The 23,613-nt window shown below is 63.7% G+C and overlaps 2 protein-coding genes across 7 annotated transcripts; one reads left to right on the top strand and one right to left on the bottom strand.

Moving 5' to 3' along the window:
* The first annotated feature begins 4,715 nt into the window (after positions 1-4,715).
* ZNF385A (zinc finger protein 385A) lies at positions 4,716-12,908 on the top strand. The gene is made up of 6 exons (XM_077788578.1): positions 4,716-4,811; positions 6,009-6,162; positions 7,442-7,600; positions 9,849-10,012; positions 11,697-11,789; positions 12,647-12,908. The coding sequence occupies exons 1-6, from the start codon at positions 4,716-4,718 to the stop codon at positions 12,893-12,895; spliced, it is 915 nt and encodes a 304-aa protein (XP_077644704.1). The 3' UTR covers positions 12,896-12,908.
* Positions 12,909-17,097: 4,189 nt separating this feature from the next.
* On the bottom strand, positions 17,098-21,999 carry COPZ1 (coat protein complex I subunit zeta 1). 6 transcript variants are annotated; one of them, XM_021546991.2, is made up of 9 exons: positions 21,934-21,999; positions 20,939-21,007; positions 20,568-20,649; positions 20,255-20,346; positions 19,961-20,016; positions 19,660-19,737; positions 18,384-18,435; positions 18,007-18,045; positions 17,098-17,660 (listed from the first exon to the last, which is right to left on the bottom strand). In XM_021546991.2, the coding sequence occupies exons 1-9, from the start codon at positions 21,949-21,951 to the stop codon at positions 17,613-17,615; spliced, it is 534 nt and encodes a 177-aa protein (XP_021402666.1). In that variant the 5' UTR covers positions 21,952-21,999; the 3' UTR covers positions 17,098-17,612. The 6 variants fall into 6 exon arrangements, with proteins under 6 accessions (XP_021402666.1, XP_021402667.1, XP_021402664.1 ...); XM_021546992.2 differs by having other exon boundaries at positions 17,098-17,475; XM_021546989.3 differs by having other exon boundaries at positions 20,939-21,052; positions 21,934-21,984.
* Positions 22,000-23,613: the final 1,614 nt, after the last annotated feature.

Raw genomic sequence — 23,613 nt, 5'->3', positions numbered from 1 at the left:
GGGAACCGGGACAGCCCCGGTACCGAGAGCCGGGGGGAGAACCGGGACAGCCCCGGTACCGAGAGCGGGGGGGAACCGGGACAGCCCCGGTACCGACAGCGCCGGGCCGGGGGGAGAACCGGGACAGCCCCGGTACCGAGAGCCGGGGGGGAACCGGGACAGCCCCGGTACCGACAGCGCCGGGCCGGGGAGAACCGGGACAGCCCCGGTACCGAGAGCCGGGGGGAACCGGGACAGCCCCGGTACCGAGAGCCGGGGGGAACAGCCCCGGTTCCGACAGCGCCGGGCCGGGGGAGAACCGGGACAGCCCCGGTACCGAGAGCCGGGGGGAGAACCGGGACAGCCCCGGTACCGAGAGCCGGGGGGAACCGGGACAGCCCCGGTACCGAGAGCGCCGGGCCGGGACAGCCCCGCAGGTAACGGGAGAGACCCAAAACCGGGGGGAGATGGGGAGATTTGGGGTTTGGGATGTGGGGTTCGGGATCTTCGGGATTTGGGGTTTGGGATTTTCGGGATTTGGGGTTTTTGGGGTTTGGGGTTCGGGGTTCGGGATCTTCGGGATTTGGTGTTTGTGGTTTGGGATTTTCGGGATTTGGGGGTTTTGGGATTTGGGGTTTTTGGGGTTTGGGGGTTTTGGGATTTGGGGCTTCGGGTTTAGGATTTGGGGTTTTTGGGGTTGGGGGATTTGGCGTCTTCAGGATTTGGGGTTTGGGATGTGGAGTTTTTGGGATCTTCGGGGTTTGGGGTTTTTGGGATTTGGGATGTGGGGTTCGGGATTTTCAGGATTTGGGGTTTGGGATTTTCGGGATTTGGGGTTTAGGGTTTGGGTTTTTTGGGGTTGGGGGATTTGGCATCTTCAGGATTTGAGATTTGGGATTTGGGATGTGGAGTTTTTGGGATCTTCGGGGTTTGGGGTTTTCAGGGTCTGAGGTTTGGGATCTTCGGGGTTCGGATTTGGGGTTTAGGGGTTGGGATTTGGATTTGGGGATTTTGGATTTTCTGGATTTGGGGTTTGGGATTTTCGGGATTTCCCATTTCGGATTTTGGACCTTCGGGATTCGGGGTTTGAGCTTTGGGCTTTTTGAGGTCTGGGGTTTTTTGGGTTCGGCATTTTTGGGGTTTGGGGGCCCAGGCCCGCGGTCATGGGGGGGTCGCGGGGAGCTCGCGGGGCCCCCCCGGTGCGGGACGGAGCGGGGACCCCCGGGAGGGAACCGGGGGCGGCGGGAGAGGGCCCGGGAGGGAACCGGGAGGGTCCCGGGGGGTCTCGGGGGTTCCGGAGGGTCCCGGGGGGATCCCGGGAGGGTCTCGGGAGGGTCTCGGGGGGGTCCCGGGAGGGTCTCGGGGGTCCCGGGAGGGTCTCGGGGGTCCCGGGGGGGTCCCGGGAGGGTCTCGGGGGTCCCGGGAGGGTCCCGGGAGGGTCTCGGGAGGGTCTCGGGGGGGTCCCGGGAGGGTCTCGGGGGTTCCGGGAGGGTCTCGGGGGTCCCGGGAGGGTCCCGGAAGGGTCTCGGGAGGGTCCCGGGAGGGTCTCGGGGGTCCCGGGCGGGTCCCGGGAGGGTCCCGGGGGGTCTCGGGGGTTCCGGAGGGTCCCGGGGGGATCCCGGGAGGGTCTCGGGGGTCCCGGGAGCGTCCCGGGAGGGTCCCGGGGGGATCCCGGGAGGGTCCCGGGAGGGTCCCGGGGGATCCCGGGAGGGTCCCGGGAGGGTCCCGGGGGATCCCGGGAGGGTCCCGGGAGGGTCTCGGGGTCCCGGGAGCGTCCCGGGAGGGTCCCGGGGGTCCCGCGGGTCACTCAGCGCTCCCCCCGCATCCCCCGTTGCGGGCCGGGGACCCCGCGGGAGAACCGGGACCGGAGGTGGGGGGGGCTCCCGGGGCTCCCGGGGCTCCCGGGGGTCCCGGGCTCCATGCCGGGGGTCCCGCGGCCCCCCTGACCCCCTCCCCGCCGCAGGGCGATGCTGCGGGCCCCGGCGCCGCTGGGGCCGCCCCCCGGCCGCCTCCTCCTGCCCGACGCCGCCGCCGCCGCCGCCGCCGCGCTCCGGCTGCTGCCGCCGCTGCCCGCGGTGAGCGGGGCGGGCTCGGGGGGCTCGGGGGGCTCGGGGGGCTCCGGGGGGCTCCGGGGGGATGGGGGGGTCCCGGGAGCCGGGAAGGGTCCGGCGGTCCCGGGAGCGGGAGCGGCGGGGCTGAGCCCGGCCGGGGGCTCGGGGGATCCCCGGTACCGGAGCGGTCCCGGTGATGTGCGGAGGGGGGCCCGGGGGGGTCTGGGGTCTCCACGGGGGGCTCCGGGGGGCTCCGGGGGTTTTTAGGGGGTCCCGGTCCCGGAGGGTTCGGGGGTCCCCGGTGCTCGGGGTGTGGGGGGATCACGGAGGGGTCCCGGGGGGTTCCGGGGGTGTTTTGGGGGGTCCTGGGCCCGGGGGGGGGTCTCGGGGTGTGGGGGGGGGGGAGCCGGTGAGAGGGGGGCGGGGCGGCCCCGCCCCCTCCCGGCCGCCGTACCGGGACCCCCGAACCCCCCCCGGGATCCCCAAAACCCTCCCGGGCCAGGGAACGCGCGACCCCCGGGACCCCCGGGGATAACGGGAGGGGACGGGGGTACCCCCGGGATCCCCCCCGACACCTCCAACATCTTCCAGGACCCCCCCAGGACCCCCAAAACCTTCTCGGGACCCCCAAAGCCCTCCCGGGACCCCCAAAGCCCCCCCAGGACCTTCAAACAGCCCCGGGACCCCCAAAACTCCTCCGGAACCCCCCCAGGAACCCCCCGGGACCCCCAAAACCTTCCCGGGACCCCCAAAACCCCCCCCCAGGACCCTCAAACACCCACGGGACCCCCAAAACTCCCCCGGAACCCCCCCGGGACCCTCAAAACCTTCCCGGGACCCCCCAAACCCCCCCAGGACCCTCAAACACACCCGGGATCCCCAAAACTCCCCCGGAACCCCCCCAGGAACCCCCCGGGACCCCCAAAACCTTCCCGGGACCCCCAAAACCCCCCCCAGGACCCTCAAACAGCCCCGGGACCCCCAAAACTCCCCCGGAACCCCCACAGGACCCCCCCGGGACCCCCCAAACCCCCCCAGGACCCTCAGGGCACCCCCGAGGACCCCCAAAACTCGCCCGGAACCCCCCCAGGAACCCCCCGGGACCCCCAAAACCCCCCCCAGGACCCTCAAACAGCCCCGGGATCCCCAAAACCCACCCTGGACCCCCGGGATCCCCCCCGAACCGCCCCCGGGACCCCCAAAATCATCCGGGGGGGACCCCAGAGCCCCCCAAACCCCCCCCCCCCGGGTTGGGGGCGGTCCCGGTCCCTCCCGGTCCCTCCCGGTCCCTCCCGGTCCCGCGGGTTTGGGCCGGGCCGGTTCCGGAGCCGCTGCGGAATTGGGGCGGGGGCGGATCCTGACCCCTCCCCAAAACCGGGAGGGGATTTTGGGGGTGCCAGGGTGATTTTTTTAGGGGGGTTGGGGTTTATTTTGGGTTTTTTTTCAGGATATTTTGGGGGATATTTTCGGGGATGTTTGGGGTTTGTTTTGGGGGGATATTTTCGGGGTTTTTTTGGGATATTTTGGGAATTTTAGGGGTGTTTTGGGGGGATATTTTGGGGTTTGGGGGGTGTTTTGGGGTGCTGGAAGAATTTTGGGGTGCAAGGAAGATTTTTGGGGGGGTTTGGATGATATTTTGGAGTTTTTAGGGTGCTGAACCCCCCACCCAAATGGATCCAGTGCCCAAGGGGGTGCTGGGGGCGGTTTTGGGGGTGTTTGGGGGTTTTATGGGATATGGGGAGTTTTGGGGGGGATATTTTGGGGTTTTGGGGGGATTTTTGGGGGGTTTTTGTGGATATTTTGGGGTTATTTTGGGTTTTTTGGGGCTATTTTGGGGTGCTGGCCCCCCGTGCCCCCCCAGATGGAGCCGCTGCCCAAGGGGGTGCTGGGGGCAGGTTTTGGGGTGTTTTGGGGTTTGTGGGGGTTTCTGGGATATGTGGGGTTTGGGGGATATTTTGGGGATATTTTGGGGTTATTTTGGGGATATTTTGGGGTTATTTGGGGTTTTTTGGGGCTATTTTGGGGTGCTGGCCCCCCGTGCCCCCCCAGATGGAGCCGCTGCCCAAGGGGGTGCTGGGGACAGGTTTTGGGGTGTTTTGGGGTTTGTGGGGGTTTCTGGGATATGTGGGTTTTGGGGGGATATTTTGGGGATATTTTGGGGATATTTTGGGGATATTTTGGGGTGCTGACCCCCCCGTGCCCCCCAGATGGAGCCGCTGCCCAAGGCCATGCTGGGGGAAGTTTTTGGGGTGTTTTGGGGTTTGTGGGGGTTTATGGGATATGTGGGGTTTGGGGGATATTTTGGGGATATTTTGGGGATATTTTGGGGTTGTTTTGGGAGTTTTGGGGTGCTGACCCCCCGTGCCCCCCAGATGGAGCCGCTGCCCAAGGGGGTGCTGGGGGCAGGTTTTGGGGTGTTTTGGGGTTTGTGGGGGTTTCTGGGATATGTGGGTTTTGGGGGGATATTTTGGGGATATTTTGGGGATATTTTGGGGATATTTTGGGGTGCTGACCCCCCCGTGCCCCCCAGATGGAGCCGCTGCCCAAGGCCATGCTGGGGGAAGTTTTTGGGGTGTTTTGGGGTTTGTGGGGGTTTATGGGATATGTGGGGTTTGGGGGATATTTTGGGGATATTTTGGGGTTGTTTTGGGAGTTTTGGGGTGCTGACCCCCCCGTGCCCCCCAGATGGAGCCGCTGCCCAAGGCCGTGCTGGGGGCTCTGGCCAAGCCGCGGCGCCCGGTGATCGCCTGCAGCGTCTGCCAGATCCGCTTCAACTCCGAGGTGACAGAGGGACAGAGGGACAGGGGACAGGGGGACAGGGGACAGAGGGACAGGGGACAGAGGGACAGAGGGACAGAGGGACAGGGGACAGAGGGACAGGGGACAGAGGGACAGGGGGACAGAGGGACAGAGGGACAGGGGACAGAGGGACAGGGGACAGGGGACAGAGGGACACGGGGACAGAGGGACAGGGGACAGAGGGACAGGGGGACAGAGGGACAGAGGGACAGGGGACAGGGGACAGAGGGACAGGGGGACAGAGGAACAGGGGACAGAGGGACAGGGGGACAGAGGGACAGAGGGACAGAGGGACAGGGGGACAGAGGAACAGGGGGACAGAGGGACAGGGACAGAGGGACAGAGGGACAGGGGACAGAGGGACAGAGGGACAGAGGACAGAGACAGAGGGACAGGGGACAGGGGACAGAGGGACAGAGGGACAGGGGGACAGAGGGACAGGGGACAGGGGGACAGGGGGACAGAGGACAGAGACAGAGGGACAGGGGGACAGAGGGACAGAGGGACAGAGGGACAGGGGACAGGGGACAGAGGGACAGAGGGACAGGGGACAGGGGGACAGGGGACAGAGGGTGACAATGGGCTGGGGGTGACAGTGTCCCCGTGCTGTCCCCATGTCCCTGCTGTGTGCCAGTGTGTCACTGTCACTGTGTCAGTGCGTCAGTGTGTCAGTGTGTCAGTGTGTGACTGTCCCTGTCACTGTGTCACTGTCACACTGTCACTGTCACTGTGTCACTGTCACTGTGTCACTGTCACTGTGTCACTGTCACTGTCACTGTGTCAGTGTCACTGTCACTGTGTCAATGTCACTGTCACACTGTCACTCACACTGTCCCTGTCCCTAGAGCCAGGCCGCCGCTCACTACCAGGGCAATCGCCACGCTCTGTGTCACTGTGTCACTGTCACTGTGTCACTGTCACTGTCACTGTGTCAGTGTCACTGTCACTGTCACTGTGTCACTGTCACTGTGTCACTGTCACTGTCACTGTCACTGTCACAGTGTCACTCACACTGTCCCTGTCCCCAGAGCCAGGCCGCCGCTCACTACCAGGGCAATCGCCACGCTCTGTGTCACTGTGTCAGTGTCACTGTCACTGTGTCACTGTCACTGTCACTGTGTCAGTGTCACTGTCACTGTCACACTGTCACTGTGTCACTGTCACTGTCCCTGTCCCCAGAGCCAGGCCGCCGCTCACTACCAGGGCAATCGCCACGCTCGCCGCCTCAAGGGCCTCGAGGCCGCCCGGGCCCGCCGGGGGGGCGACCCCGGGGACCCCCCCGAGCCCCCCCCGGCCACGGCGCCCCCGGCCGGGGACCCCCCCGAGAGCGCAGGTGGGTGCTGGGCCCCGAAACCCCCAAAAACCCCACAAAAACCCCACAAAAACCCCACAAAAACCCCACAACCCCCCAAAAACCCCCACAAAAACCCCACAACCCCCCAAAAACCCCCCCAAAACCCCACAACCCCCCAAAAACCCCCACAACCCCCCCAAAACCCCCCCAAAAACCCCACAACCCCCCAAAAACCCCCCAAAAACCCCCACAACCCCACAAAACCCCACAACCCCCCAAAAATCCCACAACCCCCCCAAAATCTCACCCCCCCCCCCCAAAAACCCCACAAACCCCTATAACCCCTAAATCCCCCCCAAACCCCCCAAAACCCCACAACCCCCCCAAATCCCCTATAACCCTAAATCCCCCCAAAACCCCCCGAATTCCCTTATAACCCCTTGGAAATCCCCTGTAACCCATCCAAAACCCCCATAACCCCCCCAAAATCCCCCCAAACCCCCCAAACCCCCATCCCCCCCCAGGACAGCAGCCCCCCAATTTCCCCCAATTCCCCCAATTTCCTCCAATTTCCCCCAATTCCTCCAATTTCCCCCGATTTCCCCCAATTTCCCCCAAACCCTCCAATTTCCCCAAACCCCCCCAAACCCCCCTAACCCCCATCCCCCCCCAGGACAGCAGCCCCCCAATTTCCCCCAATTTCCCCAATTTCCCCCAATTTCCCCCAATTTCCTCCAATTTCCCCCAATTCCTCCAATTTCCCCCGATTTCCCCCAATTTCCCCCAAACCCTCCAATTTCCCCAAACCCCCCCAAACCCCCCTAACCCCCATCCCCCCCAGGACAGCAGCCCCCCAATTTCCCCCAATTTCCCCAATTTCCCCCAATTTCCCCAATTCCCCCAATTTCCCCCAATTTCCCCCGATTTCCCCCAATTTCCCCCAATTTCCCCAACCCCCCCAAACCCCCATTTCCCCCCAGGGCAGCAGCCCCCCAATTCCCCCAATTCCCCCAATTTCCCCCAATTCCCCCGATTTCCCCAATTTCCCCCAATTCCCCCAATTTCCCCCAATTCCCCCATTTCCCCCAATTCCCCCAATTCCCCCAATTTCCCCCAATTCCCCAATTCCCCCAATTCCCCCAATTCCCCCAATTTCCCCAATTCCCCCAATTTCCCCCAATTTCCCCAATTTCCCCCAATTTCCCCCAATTCCCCCAATTTCCCCCATTTCCCCCAATTCCCCCAATTCCCCCAATTTCCCCAATTTCCCCAAACCCCCCCAAACCCCCAAACCCCATCCCCCCAGGGCAGCCCCCCGCCCCCGCCGCCCCCGGCGCCCCCGGGCCCCCCTCGCCGCCCGCGCGGCCGCAGGAGGAGGAGGAGGAGGAGGAGCGGGCGAAGGCCAAGCGGCTCCTGTACTGCGGCCTCTGCAAGGTGGCCGTCAACTCCCTGTCCCAGCTGGAGGCGCACAACAGAGGTGGGACACCACTGGGGACACGGGACAGGGACAGGGACAAGGACAGGGGACAGTGGGGACACTGGGGGGACACTGGGGGGACACTGGGGACACTGGGGACACTGGGGGGACACTGGGGGACACTGGGGGGACACTGGGGGGACACTGGGGACACTGGGGACGCGGGGACAGGGGACACTGGGGGGACACTGCGGACACTGGGGGACACTGGGGGGACACTGGGGACACTGGGGGGACACTGGGGGACACTGGGGGACACTGGGGGGACACTGGGGGGACACGGGGACAGGGGACACTGGGGACAGTGGGGGGACTGGGGGAATTGGGGACAGGGGACATGGGACACGGGGACAGGGACAGGGGACAGGGGACAGGGAACACTGGGGACATTTGGGGACACTGGGGGGACACTGGGGACGTGGGGACAGGGGACACTGGGGGGACTGGGGACAGGGACAGGGACAGGGGACAGGGGACACTGGGGACATTGGGGGACACTGGGGGACACTGGGGACAGAGGACACGGTACACTGGGGACACCGGGGACACGGGGACACTGGGGGGACTGGGGGAACTGGGGACAGGGGACATGGGACACGGGACAGGGACAGGGGCAGGGATGGGACAGGCGACACTGGGGACATCAGGACAATGGGGACAGGGGACAGGGACATGGGGACAGCAGGGACATTGGGAGGACTGGGGGCACTGGGGACAGGGGACACAGGGGGACATGGGGACACTGGGGACAGGGGACATGGGACAGAGGACATGGGACAGGGGCAGGGGACACTGGGGACACTGGGGGGACTGGGGGGACTGGGGGACACCAGGGACAGTGGGGACACTGGGGGGTTGGGGACACTGGGGGCACTGGGGACATTGGGGACACAGGGACAGCAGGGCTGGAGACACGGGCTGGGGACACAGGGACAGAGGGGACATTGGGAGGACTGGGGGACACCAGGGACACTGGGGACAGTGGGACACTGGGGACACTGGGACATTGGGGACACTGGGGACAGTGGGGACAGGGGGTTCGGGACACTGGGGGGACTGGGGGACACTAGGGACAGAGAGGACACGGGACAGCGGGGACAGAGCGGGGACTGGGGACATTGGGGGGACTGGGGACATTGGGGGGACTGGGGACATTGGGGGGTTGGGGACATTGGGGTGCCTTGGGGAGGGGTCTCAGGGGAATCCCGGTGGGTTTGGGGGGTCCCGGGGCTGTGCTTGGGGTCCCAGGGGGAGTTCCCGGGGCCGTTTCTGGGGCTCGGGGCCGATTTTGGGGCTTGGGGCCGTCTCCGGGTGCTCAGGGCTGATTTTGGGGTTCCTGGCGGTGTTTTTGGGGTTCTGGCGGTGTTTTTGGGGTTCCCGGGCCGTCTCCAGGTGCTCAGGGCTGTTTCTGGGGTTCCTGGTGGTGTTTTGGGGTTCCTGGCGGTGTTTTTGGGGTTCCTGGCGGTGTTTTTGGGGCTCAGGTCGGTGTTTTTGGGGCTCGGGGCGGTGTTTTTGGGTTCCCGGGCCGTCTCCAGGTGCTCAGGGCTGTTTCTGGGGTTCCTGGCAGTGTTTTTGGGGTTCCTGGCGGTGTTTTTGGGGTTCCTGGCGGTGTTTTTGGAGCTCAGGTCGGTGTTTTTGGGGTTCCTGGCGGTGTTTTTGGGGTTCCTGGTGGTGTTTTGGGGTTCCTGGCGGTGTTTTTGGGGTTCCTGGCGGTGTTTTTGGGGCTCGGGGCTGTTTTTGGGTTCCCGGGCCGTCTCTGGGTGCTCAGGGCTGATTCTGGGGTTCCTGGCAGTGTTTTTGGGGTTCCTGGCGGTGTTTTTGGGGCTCGGGGCTGTTTTTGGGTTCCCGGGCCGTCTCTGGGTGCTCAGGGCTGTTTCTGGGGTTCCTGGCAGATGTTTTTGGGGCTCAGGTCGGTGTTTTTGGGGTTCCTGGCAGTGTTTTTGGGGCTCGGGGCTGTTTTTGGGTTCCCGGGCCGTCTCTGGGTGCTCAGGGCTGATTCTGGGGTTCCTGGCGGTGTTTTTGGGGTTCCTGGCAGTGTTTTTGGGGCTCGGGGCTGTTTTTGGGTTCCCGGGCCGTCTCTGGGTGCTCAGGGCTGTTTCTGGGGTTCCTGGCAGTGTTTTTGGGGTTCCTGGCGGTGTTTTTGGGGTTCCTGGCGGTGTTTTTGGGGCTCGGGGCTGTTTTTGGGTTCCCGGGCCGTCTCTGGGTGCTCAGGGCTGATTCTGGGGCCCGGCCGATTTTTGGGGGGCAGGCACGAAGCACAGGACGCTGCTGGAGGCGCGCTCGGGGCTGGGCCCCATCCGCGCCTTCCCCCGGGGAGGGGGCGCGGGGACCCCCCCGGCCGAGGGGCCCGAGCGCTGCTTCCACTGCCGCGTGTGCAACGTGCGCCTCAACTCCGAGCTGCAGCTCAAGCAGGTGGGACCCAAATCCCCAAACTGAGCCCAAATCCTGTAAACGGAGCCCAAAAACCCCAAACTGAGCCCAAAAACCCCAAACTGAGCCCAAATCCTGTAAACTGAGCCCAAATCCTGTAAACTGAGCCCAAAAAACCCAAACTGAGCTCAAATCCCTTAAACTGAGCCCAAAAACCCCAAACTGAGCCCAAATCCTGTAAACTGAGCCCAAATCCTGTAAAGTGAGCCAAAAAACCCCAAACTGAGCCCAAATCCTGTAAACTGAGCCCAAATCCCTTAAACTGAGCCCAAAAACCCAAACTGAGCCCAAATCCTGTAAACTGAGCCCAAAAACCCCAAACTGAGCCCAAATCCTGTAAACTGAGCCCAAAAACCCCAAACTGAGCCCAAATCCTGTAAACTGAGCCCAAATCCTTTAAACTGAGCCCAAAAAACCCAAACTGAGCCCAAATCCTGTAAACTGAGCCCAAATCCTGTAAACTGAGCCCAAATCCTGTAAACTGAGCCCAAAAAACCCAAACTGAGCCCAAATCCTGTAAACTGAGCCCAAATCCTTTAAACTGAGCCCAAAAAACCCAAACTGAGCTCAAATCCCTTAAACTGAGCCCAAAAACCCCAAACTGAGCCCAAATCCTGTAAACTGAGCCCAAATCCTGTAAAGTGAGCCAAAAAACCCCAAACTGAGCCCAAATCCTGTAAACTGAGCCCAAATCCTGTAAAGTGAGCCAAAAAACCCCAAACTGAGCCCAAATCCTGTAAACTGAGCCCAAATCCCTTAAACTGAGCCCAAAAACCCAAACTGAGCCCAAATCCTGTAAACTGAGCCCAAAAACCCCAAACTGAGCCCAAATCCTGTAAACTGAGCCCAAATCCTGTAAACTGAGCCAAAAAACCCCAAACTGAGCCCAAAAACCCCAAACTGAGCCCAAATCCTGTAAACTGAGCCCAAATCCTGTAAGCTGAGCCCAGATCCTTTAAACTGAGCCCAAATCCTGTAAACTGAGCCCAAATCCTGTAAACTGAGCCCAAAAACCCCAAACTGAGCCGAAATCCTGTAAACTGAGCCGAAATCCTGTAAACTGAGCCCAAATCCTGTAAACTGAGCCCAAAAACCCCAAACTGAGCCCAAATCCTGTAAACTGAGCCCAAATCCCCTAAAGCGACCCCAAATACTTTAAACTGACCCCACATCCTTTAAACTGAGCCCAAATCCTGTAAACTGAGCCCAGATCCTTTAAACTGATCCCAAAAACCCCAAACTGAGCCCAAATCCATTAAACTGACTCCAGATCCTTTAAACTGAGCCCAAATCCCTTAAACTGAGCCCAAATCATTTAAACTGAGCCCAAATCCCCTAAAGCGACCCCAGATCCCTTAAACTGAGCCCAAATCCCTTAAACTGACCACAAATCCTTTAAACTGAGCCCAAAAACCCTCAACTGACCCCAAAAACCCTCAACTGACCCCAAATCTCCCTGGGATTCCCCCAAACCCCACCAGGGACACCCCAAACCCCCATAGTCCCCCTGTCCTATTCAGGGGGGGGTCCCGGATTTTGGGGTGCCGCTGACCCCCCTGCCCCATTCGGGGGGGGGTCCCGGTTTTTGGGGTGCCGCTGACCCCCCCTGCCCCAGTCTGGGGGGTTCCCGGTTTTTGGGGTGCCACTGACCCCCCCTGCCCCCCAGCACATCTCCAGCCGCCGGCACCGGGACGGGGTGGCCGGGAAGCCGAACCCGCTCCTGGGGCGCCACAAAAAACCCCGCAGCCCCCCCGAGCTGGTGAGGGCCGGGGGGTCCTGGGGGGGCTGGGGGGTCCTGGGTGGGGGTTTGGGGGTCCCTGGGGGGGTTTGGGGGTCCCTGAGGGGGTTTGGGGGGTCCCTGAGGGGGTTGGGGGGGGCTGGGGGTGTCTATATGGGGTCTGGGGGGGTCTATAGGGTGCTCTGGGGGGTTTGGGGGGGTCCCTGGGGGGGTTTGGGGGGGTTTCGGGGGTGCTGGGGGGTGTCCATAGGGGGGTTTGGGGTATCATGGGAGGGTCTGGGGGTACCAAGGGGGGGTTTGGCGGTATCAATGGGGGGATTTTGGGGATGCCGTGGGGGGTTTGGGGGTTCTGGGGGTGCCGGGGGGGGGGTTGGGGGTACCAAGGGGGGGTTTGCGGGGGTCTGGGGGTATCAATGGGCGGATTTTGGGGATGCCATGGGGGGGTCTGGGGGTACCAAGGGGAGGTTTGGGGGACTCTGGGGGTGCCGGGGGCGGATTTTGGGGATGCCGTGGGGGGTTTGGGGGTGCCGGGGGGGTTCTGGGGGTGCCGTGGGGGGGGTTGGGGGTCTGGGGGTATCAATGGGGGGATTTTGGGGATGCCATGGGGGGGTCTGGGGGTACCAAGGGGAGGTTTGGGGGGCTCTGGGGGTGCCGGGGGTGGATTTTGGGGATGCCGGGGGGGGTTTGGGGGTTCTGGGGGTGCCGGGGGGGGGGTTGGGGGTACCAAGGCGGGGTTTGCGGGGGTCTGGGGATATCAATGGGGGGATTTTGGGGATGCCGTGGGGGGGTCTGTGGGTACCATGGGGGGGTTTGGGGTTTCTGGGGGTGCCGGGGGGGGTCTGCGGGGGTCTCCCCCCATGTCCCCCATGTCCCCCCAGGCGCCGCTGCCGTTCCCCAAGGAGCTGCCGAAGGCGCTGGCGGGGGGGGGGCTCCTGCCGCCCCCCCTGGCCCTCGCCGCCGCCGCCGCCGCCATCGCCGCCCCCCCCCTGGCCCTGCGCCCCCCGGGACCCCCGGGACCCCCGGGACCGCCCCTGCTGCCCGGGCCCCCCCTGGCCCCCGCCCTGCTGCGGCCGGCACCCGGCCCCCTGCGCCCCGCGCACGCCCCCCTGCTCTTCTCCCCTTATTGAGGGGATGGGGACAGTGACACTGTGACAGTGACACTGTGACAGTGACAGTGACAGTGACAGTGACACTGACAGTGACACTGACACCGTGACAGTCACAGTGACACACTGACAGGGACAGCCCCGGCCCCCTGCGCCCCGCGCACGCCCCCCTGCTCTTCTCCCCGTACTGAGGGGATGGGGACAGTGACACTGTGACAGTGACACTGTGACAGTGACAGTGACAGTGACAGTGACAGTGACAGTGACACACCGTGACAGTGACACACTGACAGGGACAGCCCCGGCCCCCTGCGCCCCGCGCACGCCCCCCTGCTCTTCTCCCCGTACTGAGGGGATGGGGACAGTGACACTGTGACAGTCACAGTGACACTGACACCGTGACAGTCACAGTGACACACTGACAGGGACAGCCCCACCCCCTGCGCCCCGCGCACACCCCCCTGCTCTTCTCCCCTTATTGAGGGGATGGGGACAGTGACAGTGACACCGTGACAGTGACACAGTGACAGTGACACTGACACTGACACCGTGACAGTGACACTGACACCGTGACAGTGACACACTGACAGGGACAGCCCCGGCCCCCTGCGCCCCGTGCACGCCCCCCTGCTCTTCTCCCCGTACTGAGGGGACAGTGACACTGTGACAGTCACAGTGACAGTGACACCGTGACAGTGACACTGACACTGACACCGTGACAGTGACACTGACACCGTGACAGTGACAGTGACACACTGACAGGGACAGCCCCCACCCCCTGTGCCCCGCGCACGCCCCCCTGCTCTTCTCCCTGTACTGAGGGGATGGGGACAGTGACACTGTGACAGTGACAGTGACACTGACACCGTGACAGTGACAGTGACACCGTGACAGTCACAGTGACACACTGACAGGGACAGCCCCCACCCCCTGCGCCCCACGCACGCCCCCCTGCTCTTCTCCCCGTACTGAGGGGATGGGGACAGTGACAGTGACACCGTGACAGTGACAGTGACACCGTGACAGTGACACTGACACCGTGACAGTCACAGTGACACACTGACAGGGACAGCCCCCACCCCCTGTGCCCCGCGCACGCCCCCCTGCTCTTCTCCCCGTACTGAGGGGATGGGGACAGTGACACTGTGACAGTCACACAGGGACAGTGACACCGTGACAGTGACACTGACACCGTGACAGTGACAGGGACAGTGACACACTGACAGTGACAGGGACACGGGGACAGTGACACAATGACTGACAGTGACAGTGACAGGGACAGGGGGAACAATCCCCCCGAGGACAAGGCCCCCCCCCAAACCTGCAACGATTCCTTGGGACAATCCTGGAACAGCCCCCGGGACACGGAACACCGGGAACACCCAAGGGACACGCGGGAACACCCAGGGGACACCCGGACAGAAGCCAGCACCTGGCAACCTTCAGTGAGCAACTGCCCGGTGACGGTCACTCGGTGACGGTCACTGTGACGGTCACTCAGTGAGGGTCACTCACCGATGGTCAGTGAGGGTCACTCATTGGTCACTCTGTGGTCACTCAGTGACAGTCACTCACCGATGGTCAGTGAGGGTCACTCAGTTATCACTCATTGGTCACTCAGTGACAGTCACTCACCGATGGTCAGTGGTCACTCTGTGGTCACTCAGTGACGTTCACTCACCGATGGTCACTGGTCACTCAGTGGTCAATCACTGGTCACTCAGTGGTCACTCACTGGTCACTCAGTGACAGTCACTCACCGATGGTCAGTGAGGGTCACTCTGTGGTCACTCAGTGACAGTCACTCACCGATGGTCAGTGGTCACTCAGTGGTCACTCATTGATCACTCTGTGGTCACTCAGTGACGGTCACTCACCGATGGTCAGTGAGGGTCACTCTGTGGTCACTCTGTGAGGGTCACTCACCGATGGTCAGTGAGCGTCACTCTGTGGTCACTCAGTGACAGTCACTCACCGATGGTCAGTGGTCACTCAGTGGTCACTCAGTGACAGTCACTCACCGATGGTCAGTGGTCACTCAGTGGTCACTCATTGGTCACTCAGTGGTCACTCAGTGACAGTCACTCACCGATGGTCAGTGGTCACTCAGTGGTCACTCAGTGACAGTCACTCACCGATGGTCACTGGTCACTCACTGGTCACTCACTGGTCACTCTGTCACTCACCTGACCTGTCGGTCCCCTGGCCACGCCCACCATCCCCTCCCTGCCCGGCAACAGCCGTGACCATGGCAACGGGGATCTCCATGGCAACCGGGATCTCCAAGGCAACCGGATCTCCATGGCAACCGGGATCTCCATGGCAACCGGATCTCCATGGCAACCGGATCTCCATGGCAACCGGATCTCCATGGCAACCGGCCCTGGCCCCGCCCCCCGGCTGTTCCCCCTGCCCCCCTCCCCCTGGCCCCGCCCCCCGGCTGTTCCCTCTGCCCCCCCTCCCCCCGGGCTCAGCGATTTTCCTGTTGTTTTTAACTGGAATTTGGGAATTTTGGCAGGAAAACAACGAGCCCCTCCCCCCCCGGGACCCCCCCCGGCCCCACTGCACAAACCCCGGGGGCCGGGACCCCCCCCCGGGTGGGGGAAGGGTCCGGGGGGGTCCCCCAAAAACCCCCCCGGCACCTCAGGGATCTGCTCAGCGATCAGCGACGGCTCGAGGGATGGACCCCCCCAAACCCGGGACCCCCCACCCCAAACCTGGGACCCCCCCCCAAACCCGGGACCCCCCCCCAAACCCGGGACCCCCCCCAAACCCGGGACCCCCAAGCCATGACCTCTTGCACTGAGGGCAGCGAGCCCCGCACACCCCCGGGGGGTCCCCAAAAATCGCCCCCCCCCCCATTCCGGGCCCAGCCCATTGCAATAATTTGGGGAGGGGGGTCCGGGGCACCCCCCCTTGTAAATAACGCCCCCCCCTCACCCACACACATGGTACGGCCCCACAAGCACTGTGCCCCCCCCCAAAATCCTGCAACCCCCCAAAATCCTGCACACCCCCCCCAAAATCCTGCACCGCCCCAGCACTGTGACCCCCCACCCCCCAAAAAACTGCACACCCCCCAAAAAAACTGCACACCCCCCCAAAAAAACTGCACACCCCCCCAAAATCCTGCACCCCCCCAGCACTGTGACCCCCCCCAAAAAAACTGCACACCCCCAAAATCCTGCACCCCCCATCACTGTGACCCCCCCCCAAAAAAAAATCCCGGCCCCCTCATCACTGTGACCCCCCAAAATCCTGCACCCCTCTTATCACTGTGCCCCCCCTTATCACCACAGCCCCCCCTCACTGTGCCCCCCCCCTTTTGGCACTGAACCCCCCAATTTTGGGTGTTTCCCCCCCCTTTGGCACTGAACCCCCCAATTTTGGGTGTTTCCCCCCCCTTTTGGCACTGAACCCCCCAAATTTGGGGCTCCCCCAGTTGAAACTGTGATAAAGCAAAGCAATAGCGGGGGGGGGGAGTTTGGGGGTCCCCGTGTCCCCCCCCGTGTCCCCCCCCCGCTTCACCCCAATAAATGATGAGGTTTGAGCTCCTGCTCGGGGCCGGGGGGTTCGGGGGGCCCGGGAGGGTCCTGGGGGGATTTTGGGGTCCCCAGGGGAATTTTGGGGTCCTCGGGGGTTTTGGGGATCCCCGGGGGGGTCCTGGGGGGATTCTGGGGTCCCCAGGGGGTCCTGGGTGGATTTTGGGGTCCCCAGAGGGGTCCCGGGGAGGATTTTGGGGTCCCCAGGGGGGTCCTGGGTAGATTTTGGGGTCCCCAGAGGGGTCCCGGGGAGGATTTTGGGGTCCCCAGGGGGGTCCTGGGTAGATTTTGGGGTCCCCAGAGGGGTCCCGGGGAGGATTTTGGGGTCCCCAGGGGGGTCCTGGGTAGATTTTGGGGTCCCCAGAGGGGTCCCGGGGAGGATTTTGGGGTCCCCAGGGGGGTCCTGGGTAGATTTTGGGGTCCCCAGGAGGGTCCCGGGGAGGATTTTGGGGTCCCCAGGGGGGTCCTGGGTGGATTTTGGGGTCCCCAGAGGGGTCCCGGGGAGGTTTTGGGGTCCTCAGGGTGGTCCCTGAGGGACACCCCCTTGTTGAAGGGGGAGGGCGAAACCCTAAATCCCCCCAGAGCCCCCAAAATCCCTCGGAACCCCCCCAAAAATCCCCCAAAAATCCCCCCAAACCCCTCCCGGGGCGGCGCAGGCACAGAGGAGGCAGCACACGGGACTGGGGGGGCAGCGGCGTGTTGGGGGGCACGGGGGGGTCCCGGGGAGTTTTGGGGGATCCCGGGTGGGTCCCAGGAGGTTTTGGGGGGCTCTCAAGGGGGTTTTGTGGGGTCCCAGGAGGTTTTGGGGGGTCCTGGGCCATCCCGGGGGGGTTTTGGGGGGTCCCGGGGGTTCCCACAAGGTTTTGGGGGGGTCCCAGGAGTTGTTGGGGGCTCCTGGGTGCTTCCTGGTGGCTCCCAGGAGGTTTTCGGGGTTCCCAGGAGATTTTTGGGAGGTCCTGGGGGGGTCCCAGGAGGTTTTTGGGGGGTCCCAGGAGGTTTTGGGGGGTCCCCCTAACGCAGCAGCGACCACTTGATTTGCTCCTTCGCCGCCTGCAGCACCTGGGGACACAGACGGGGACACCTGGGGACACCTGGGGGGGCCAAGGACACCCCTGGAAGGGTCTGGGGGGGCCCAAAGAGGTCGGTGGTGCCCTGGAGGGGTCCCAGGGGGTTTTTGGGGGGTCCCGGGGGTCCCCCTAACGCAGCAGCGTCCACTTGATCTGCTCCTTCGCCGCCTGCAGCACCTGGGGACACAGACGGGGGGGACAGCTGGGGACACCTGGGGACAGGGGGGACACCTGGGGGACACCTGGGGGGGCCAAGGACACCCCTGGAAGGGTTTGGGGGGCCCAAAGGGGTCGGGGGTGGGATCCTGGAGGGGTCCCAGGGGGTTTTGGGGAGGTCTCAGGAGGGTTTTGGGGCTCTCAGGATTTTTTTGGGGGGTCCCAGGGGGACTTTTAAGGATCCCAAGGGGTTTCTGGGACTCTCAGGATTTTTTTGGGGGGATCCCAGGAGGTTTTTGGGGATCCCAAGGGGTTTTTGGGGCTCTCAGGAGTTTTGGGGGGTCCCAAGGGGTTTTTGGGGTCCTACCTGTGACACCGTCTGCTCTGTCAGGGGCACGTCCTCGCCCTGTGGGGACAGGGAGGGGACAGGGAGGGGACAGTGGGTGCCTGGAGCAGGGGGGGCACCCAGGATTCCCCCTCAGCTGCCCCCAAATCCCCCCAAAAACCCCAAATTCTCCCCAACTCCCCCCTAAAAACCCCAACTCCCTCCCAAGACCCCCAAATGCCCCTAAATTCCCCTGAAATGCCCCTGAAATCCCTCCCAATCCCCCACAAAAATCCCAGATCCCCCCCAAAAAAAAACTCAAATCCCCCCCAAAAACCAAATCCCTCCCAAACCCCCAAATTCTCCCCAATCCCCCCTAAAATTCCCAAAGCCCCCCAGTCCCCCCAGATCCCCCGTACCCGCACGGCCACGCGGTGCACGACCTGCTGGGGGTCACTCTCCAGGATGACCCTGAGGGGACACGGACAGGGATGGGACAGGACAGGGATGGGACAGGGACGGGGACAGGGATGGGACAGGGACAGGACAGGACAGGGACAGGACAGGACAGGGACAGGGACAGGGATGGGACAGGACAGGGATGGGGATGGGGACAGGGACAGGGACAGGACAGGGACAGGGATGGGACAGGACAGGGACAGGACAGGAATGGGACAGGACAGGGATGGGACAGGGACAGGGATGGGACAGGACAGGGACGGGGACAGGGATGGGACAGGACAGGGATGGGACAGGGACAGGGATGGGACAGGACAGGGATGGGACAGGACAGGGATGGGACAGGGACAGGACAGGGACAGGACAGGACAGGGACAGGACAGGAATGGGACAGGGATGGGGACAGGGATGGGACAGGGACAGGGATGGGACAGGGACAGGGATGGGACAGGGACAGGGATGGGACAGGGACGGGGACAGGGACAGGACAGGAATGGGACAGGGATGGGACAGGGACAGGGATGGGACAGGACAGGGATGGGGATGGGGATGGGGACAGGGACAGGACAGGGACAGGGATGGGACAGGACAGGAATGGGACAGGGACGGGGACACGGATGGGACAGGGACAGGGATGGGACAGGGACAGGGATGGGACAGGGACAGGGATGGGACAGGACAGGAATGGGACAGGGACGGGGACAGGGATGGGACAGGACAGGGATGGGACAGGACAGGGATGGGGATGGGGATGGGGACAGGGACAGGACAGGGACAGGGATGGGACAGGACAGGAATGGGACAGGGACGGGGACACGGATGGGACAGGGACAGGGATGGGACAGGGACAGGGATGGGACAGGACAGGGATGGGACAGGGACGGGGACAGGGATGGGACAGGGACAGGGATGGGACAGGGACAGGGATGGGACAGGACAGGAATGGGACAGGGACGGGGACAGGGATGGGACAGGACAGGGATGGGACAGGACAGGGACAGAGGGGACAGGGACACCTCAGCACTGCGGGGACAGAGCCCGGGGTGGCAGTGCCAGTCCCAGGGTGACAGTGACAGTCCCAGGGAGGTGACAATCCCAGGTAGGTGACAGTCCCCAGGAGGTGACAGTGGCAGTGAACAGTCCCAGCGAGGTGACAGGGGAGGTGACAGTGGCAGGGACAGGGACAGGGAGGTGACAGTGACAGTGGCAGTGGCAGGGACAAGGACAGGGACCCACCCTCCATCCACGATCTCGTCCACGGCCAGGAACAGCCCCTCCATGTTGTCCAGCAGCGCCCGGCGCTCCACGTTCTTCCTGAGACAGGGACAGGGACAGGGGACATTGGGGACATGGGGACAGAGAGATATGGGGACATGGGGACATCACGGATACCCCACAGGGACATCGGGGACACCCCACAGAACTGTCCCCAGGAGTGTCCCCAGGTGTCCCAGGTGTCCCCAGGTGTGTCCCAGGTGTCCCCAGGTGTCCCCAGGTGTGTCCCAGGCGTCCCCAGGTGTCCCCAGTGTGTCCCTACCTCAGCATTTGACTCAGCGAGTCGAACAGGCAGTTCAGCACGGCCGTCAGCATCAGCTGGGGACAGAGGGGACACGGAGGGGACACAGAGGGGACAGAGGGGACAAAGAGGGGACAGCGGGGTCACATGGGGACACAGAGGGGACAGCGGGGTCACAATCCACCTGGGGTCCCCCAGCAGCCCTGGGTGTCCTCGTGCCCCTGCAGAGTCCCCACGGTGTCCCAGCAGTGTCCCCGCTCTGTCCTGCTCTGTCCCCCCATGTCCCCCCCATGTCCCCGTGTCCCCGTGTCCCACCTCGTTCTGGGTGGCACTCCCGATGACGCAGCAGTACAGGTCGATGCTGCTCTTGTACACCACGGTCAGCCCGTCCAGCAGCGCGATCTCACCTGGGGACAGCCACACTGTCACCTGCGTGTCACCTGTGCCACCCCTGTGTCACACAGTGCCACCCCCGTGTCACTCAGTGTCCCCTCAGTGTCCCCGTGTCACTCACTGTCACTGCGGTGGGTCTTGCTGAAGATGTCCTGTGTCCCTGTGACCCCGTGTCACCCCCGTGCCACCCCTGTGTCACTCAGTGTCCCCTCAGTGTCCCCTCGGTGTCACTCACTGTCACTGCGGTGGGTCTTGTTGAAGATGTTCTTCTCGAAGGCGCGCTGCTCCTTCACGCTGGGGTACGTGTCATCGTAGTACTGGGACACAGACACGGGACGTCATGGGGACATGGGGACATCATCGGGGACATGGGGACACAGACATGGGGACATCATCGGGGACATGGGGACACGGACACGGGGACATCATCAGGGACATCGGCCACCCCTTGACACCCGTGCCACCCACCCTGGCCCTTGCCCAGAGCCGCATCCCCCTCAGGGCACTGTGCCCCTGTCCCCAAGGTGTCCCCTGGCTGTCCCCAGTGTCCCCTGAGTGTCCCCAATATCCCCCCTGGGTGTCCCCTGGGTGTCCCAGTGTCCCCACCTTTGCGAAGAGCCGCTCGCCGTCGTTGTCGAGGATGATGATGGCCTTGACCGTGTACAGGGACGGCTCCTGGGGACGGGACAGGACAGGGACAAGGACAGTGCCACCACACCCCTGGGGACAGGGACAGGGACAGTGCCACCCCCGGGACAGGGACAGCGGGCGAGCCTGTGCTGGGGTCACTGTCACCATGTCCTCCCCATCCCTGTCCCCACGGCCTGTGCCCCCCGTCCCTGTCCCTGTGTCCCTGTCCCTGTGTCCCTGTCCCCTGTCTGTCTGTCCCTGTCCCTCTGTCCCTGTCCCTCTGTCCCCTCCCTGTCGCTGTCCCAGCGGGTCCCGCGGTGCCGGGGGTGCCCAGGACCAAGTTCTGTGATGCACTGACTGCCCAGAGCCACAGCCCAGTGTAGGACAGAACCCCGGCCTGAGTGCCCAAATCGTGCCAACCTGTGCCAAACCGTGCCAACCTGTCCCCAAAACTGTCCCCAGAGCCACAGCCCAGTGTAGGACAGAACCCCGGCCCGGGCACCCAAACTCTGCCAAACTGTCCCCAAATTGTCCCCAAACTGTCCCCAGTGTCACTGCCCAGTGTTGGACTGAACCCCCCCAGTTCCCCCCGTGCTTCAGTTTCCCCTCAGTACCCCAGTTCCCCCCGTGCCTCAGTTTCTCCTCAGTACTCCCAGTTCCCCCGTGCCTCAGTTTCCCCTCAGTACTCCCAGTCCCCCCGTGCCTCAGTTTCCCCTCAGTACCCTCAGTTCCCCCCGTGCCTCAGTTTCCCACCAGGCCCCCCAGTCCCCCCCGTGCCTCAGTTTCCCCTCAGTACTCCCAGTCCCCCCCATGCCTCAGTTTCCCCTCAGTACCCTCAGTTCCCCCCGTGCCTCAGTCCCCCCAGTCCCCCCCGTGCCTCAGTTTCCCACCAGGCCCCCCAGTCCCTCCCGTGCCTCAGTTTCTCCTCAGTACTCCCAGTTCGCCCGTGCCTCAGTTTCCCCGTCCCTCACCAGCACCAGCGTCTCCATTTTGCCTCCGCCGCTGCCGACGTGGAGCCGGAAGAGCGCCCGCCGCTGATTGGCTGCTCGCCTGCCAATCACTCTCGTTGGCCCCACCCCGCCGGCCTGATTGGTCCAATTCTTCCTCCACCCCACCAATCGCTGCGCGCTTCCGCGCGGTGGGCGGACCAGTCTTTCCCGCGCTTCCCTAGACAGGCGTTGATTGGACGATCTAGCTGTCAATCACGGCTGCACGGCGCTGCCGGAAGCGGAGGGGGCGGCGCAGTTGCCATAGTGACCGGGGAAGCGCTGACGTCACCGCTTTACCGGGGCTGGGCTGATTGGCTGGCTCGGCGCGCACGTGACCGGAAGTGGGGCCTGTTCTGCTGATGGCGCCCGGAGCGTGTCACGGGGGGGGGGCGGGGACAGGGGGGAGATTTGGGGAGATTAATGGGGGCATTGGGGACATTTGGGGACATCTGGGGACATTTGGGGACATTTGGGGACATTTGGGGCCACTGGGGACATTTGGGGACATCTGGGGATATTAATGGGGCCGTTTGGAGAACAGCGGGGGACATTGGGGGACACTTGGGGACAGCTGAGGACACTTGGGGACATTTGGGGACAGGGGTGGCACCTCTGTATCACCCACCAGGGGCTGGGGACATCTGGGGACTCTGGGGGACAGCGGTGGCACCCCCGTGTCATCCGCCAGGTGTTGTGTCTGGCCCCTCCGTGGCTGCTTCGTCCCCAGCCCTGTCCCTGCAGTGTCCCCAGGGTGTCCCCAGGGTGTCCCCAGGTGTCCCCAGGGTGTCCCTGAGTGTCCCCAGGGTGTCCCAGGGTGTCCCTGAGTGTCCCCAGGGTGTCCCCAAAGTGTCCCCAGAGTGTCGCCAGGCTCACCTCCGAGGGCTCCTTCAAAAGGGGAAGGTGGCAATCAGTGATGGGGGGGGGTGGGACACCCTGGGGACATTCAGGGACACCCAGGGGACACTTTGGGGACACTTTGGGACACCTGGGGACACCCTGGGGACATTCAGGGACACCCTGGGATACCCAGGGACACCCTGGGGATACTCAGGGACACCCTGGGATACCCAGGGACACCCAGGGGACACTTTGGGGACACTTTGGGACACCTGGGGACACCCTGGGGACATTCTAGGACACCCTGGGATACCCAGGGACACCCTGGGGACATCTGCGGACACCCTGGGGACACTCAGGGACACCTGGGGACACTCAGGGACACCCAGGGGACACTTTGGGGACACTTTGGGACACCTGGGGACACGACAGTCAGGTGGGGCGGAGCCAGGCTGTGACTGACAGCTGCGGTGACCAATCAGGAGGAAGCAGCCACCCCCAGCTCTGAAATTAACAATGATGATAAAAACCAATTAAAAAAAAAACCCAAGAGACATTTATTGAGGGGGGGGGGTACAGGACACGGGGGGGTTCCGGCCGCTCCGCTCGGGAACTACGGGGGGACCCGGCCCCGGGGGTCCCGGGGGATTCCCGGAGGTCCCGGGGGGAATCCCGGGGGGATCCCAGGGGTCCCCAGAGGGTCCCAGGGGAATCCCGGGGGGTCCCGGGGGGATCCTGGGAGGTCCCCAGAGGGTCCTGGGGGATCCAGAGGGGTCCCGGGGGGATCCCGGGGGGTCCCCAGAGGGTCCCAGGGGAATCCCGGGG

This window comes from Lonchura striata, chromosome 27 (genome assembly GCF_046129695.1).
Source record: "Lonchura striata isolate bLonStr1 chromosome 27, bLonStr1.mat, whole genome shotgun sequence".
NCBI classification, from domain to species: domain Eukaryota; kingdom Metazoa; phylum Chordata; class Aves; order Passeriformes; family Estrildidae; genus Lonchura; species Lonchura striata.
This window is presented reverse-complemented; position numbering and strand designations above follow the sequence as displayed.

What these genes read in the sequence shown, in the direction of transcription:
- ZNF385A (XM_077788578.1), top strand. Translation starts at nt 4,716, where the DNA reads ATGGAGCCGCTGCCCAAGGCCGTGCTGGGGGCTCTGGCCAAGCCGCGG. An exon ending in AGATCCGCTTCAACTCCGAG is followed by an intron (nt 4,812 to 6,008) that starts GTGACAGAGGGA and finishes CCCTGTCCCCAG; the next exon opens with AGCCAGGCCGCCGCTCACTA. An exon ending in CCGAGCTGCAGCTCAAGCAG is followed by an intron (nt 10,013 to 11,696) that starts GTGGGACCCAAA and finishes CCTGCCCCCCAG; the next exon opens with CACATCTCCAGCCGCCGGCA.
- COPZ1 (XM_021546989.3), bottom strand. An exon ending in TGCACCGCGTGGCCGTGCGG is followed by an intron (nt 18,046 to 18,383) that starts GTACGGGGGATC and finishes CTGTCCCCACAG; the next exon opens with GGCGAGGACGTGCCCCTGAC. An exon ending in CAGAGCAGACGGTGTCACAG is followed by an intron (nt 17,661 to 18,006) that starts GTAGGACCCCAA and finishes CTGTGTCCCCAG; the next exon opens with GTGCTGCAGGCGGCGAAGGA.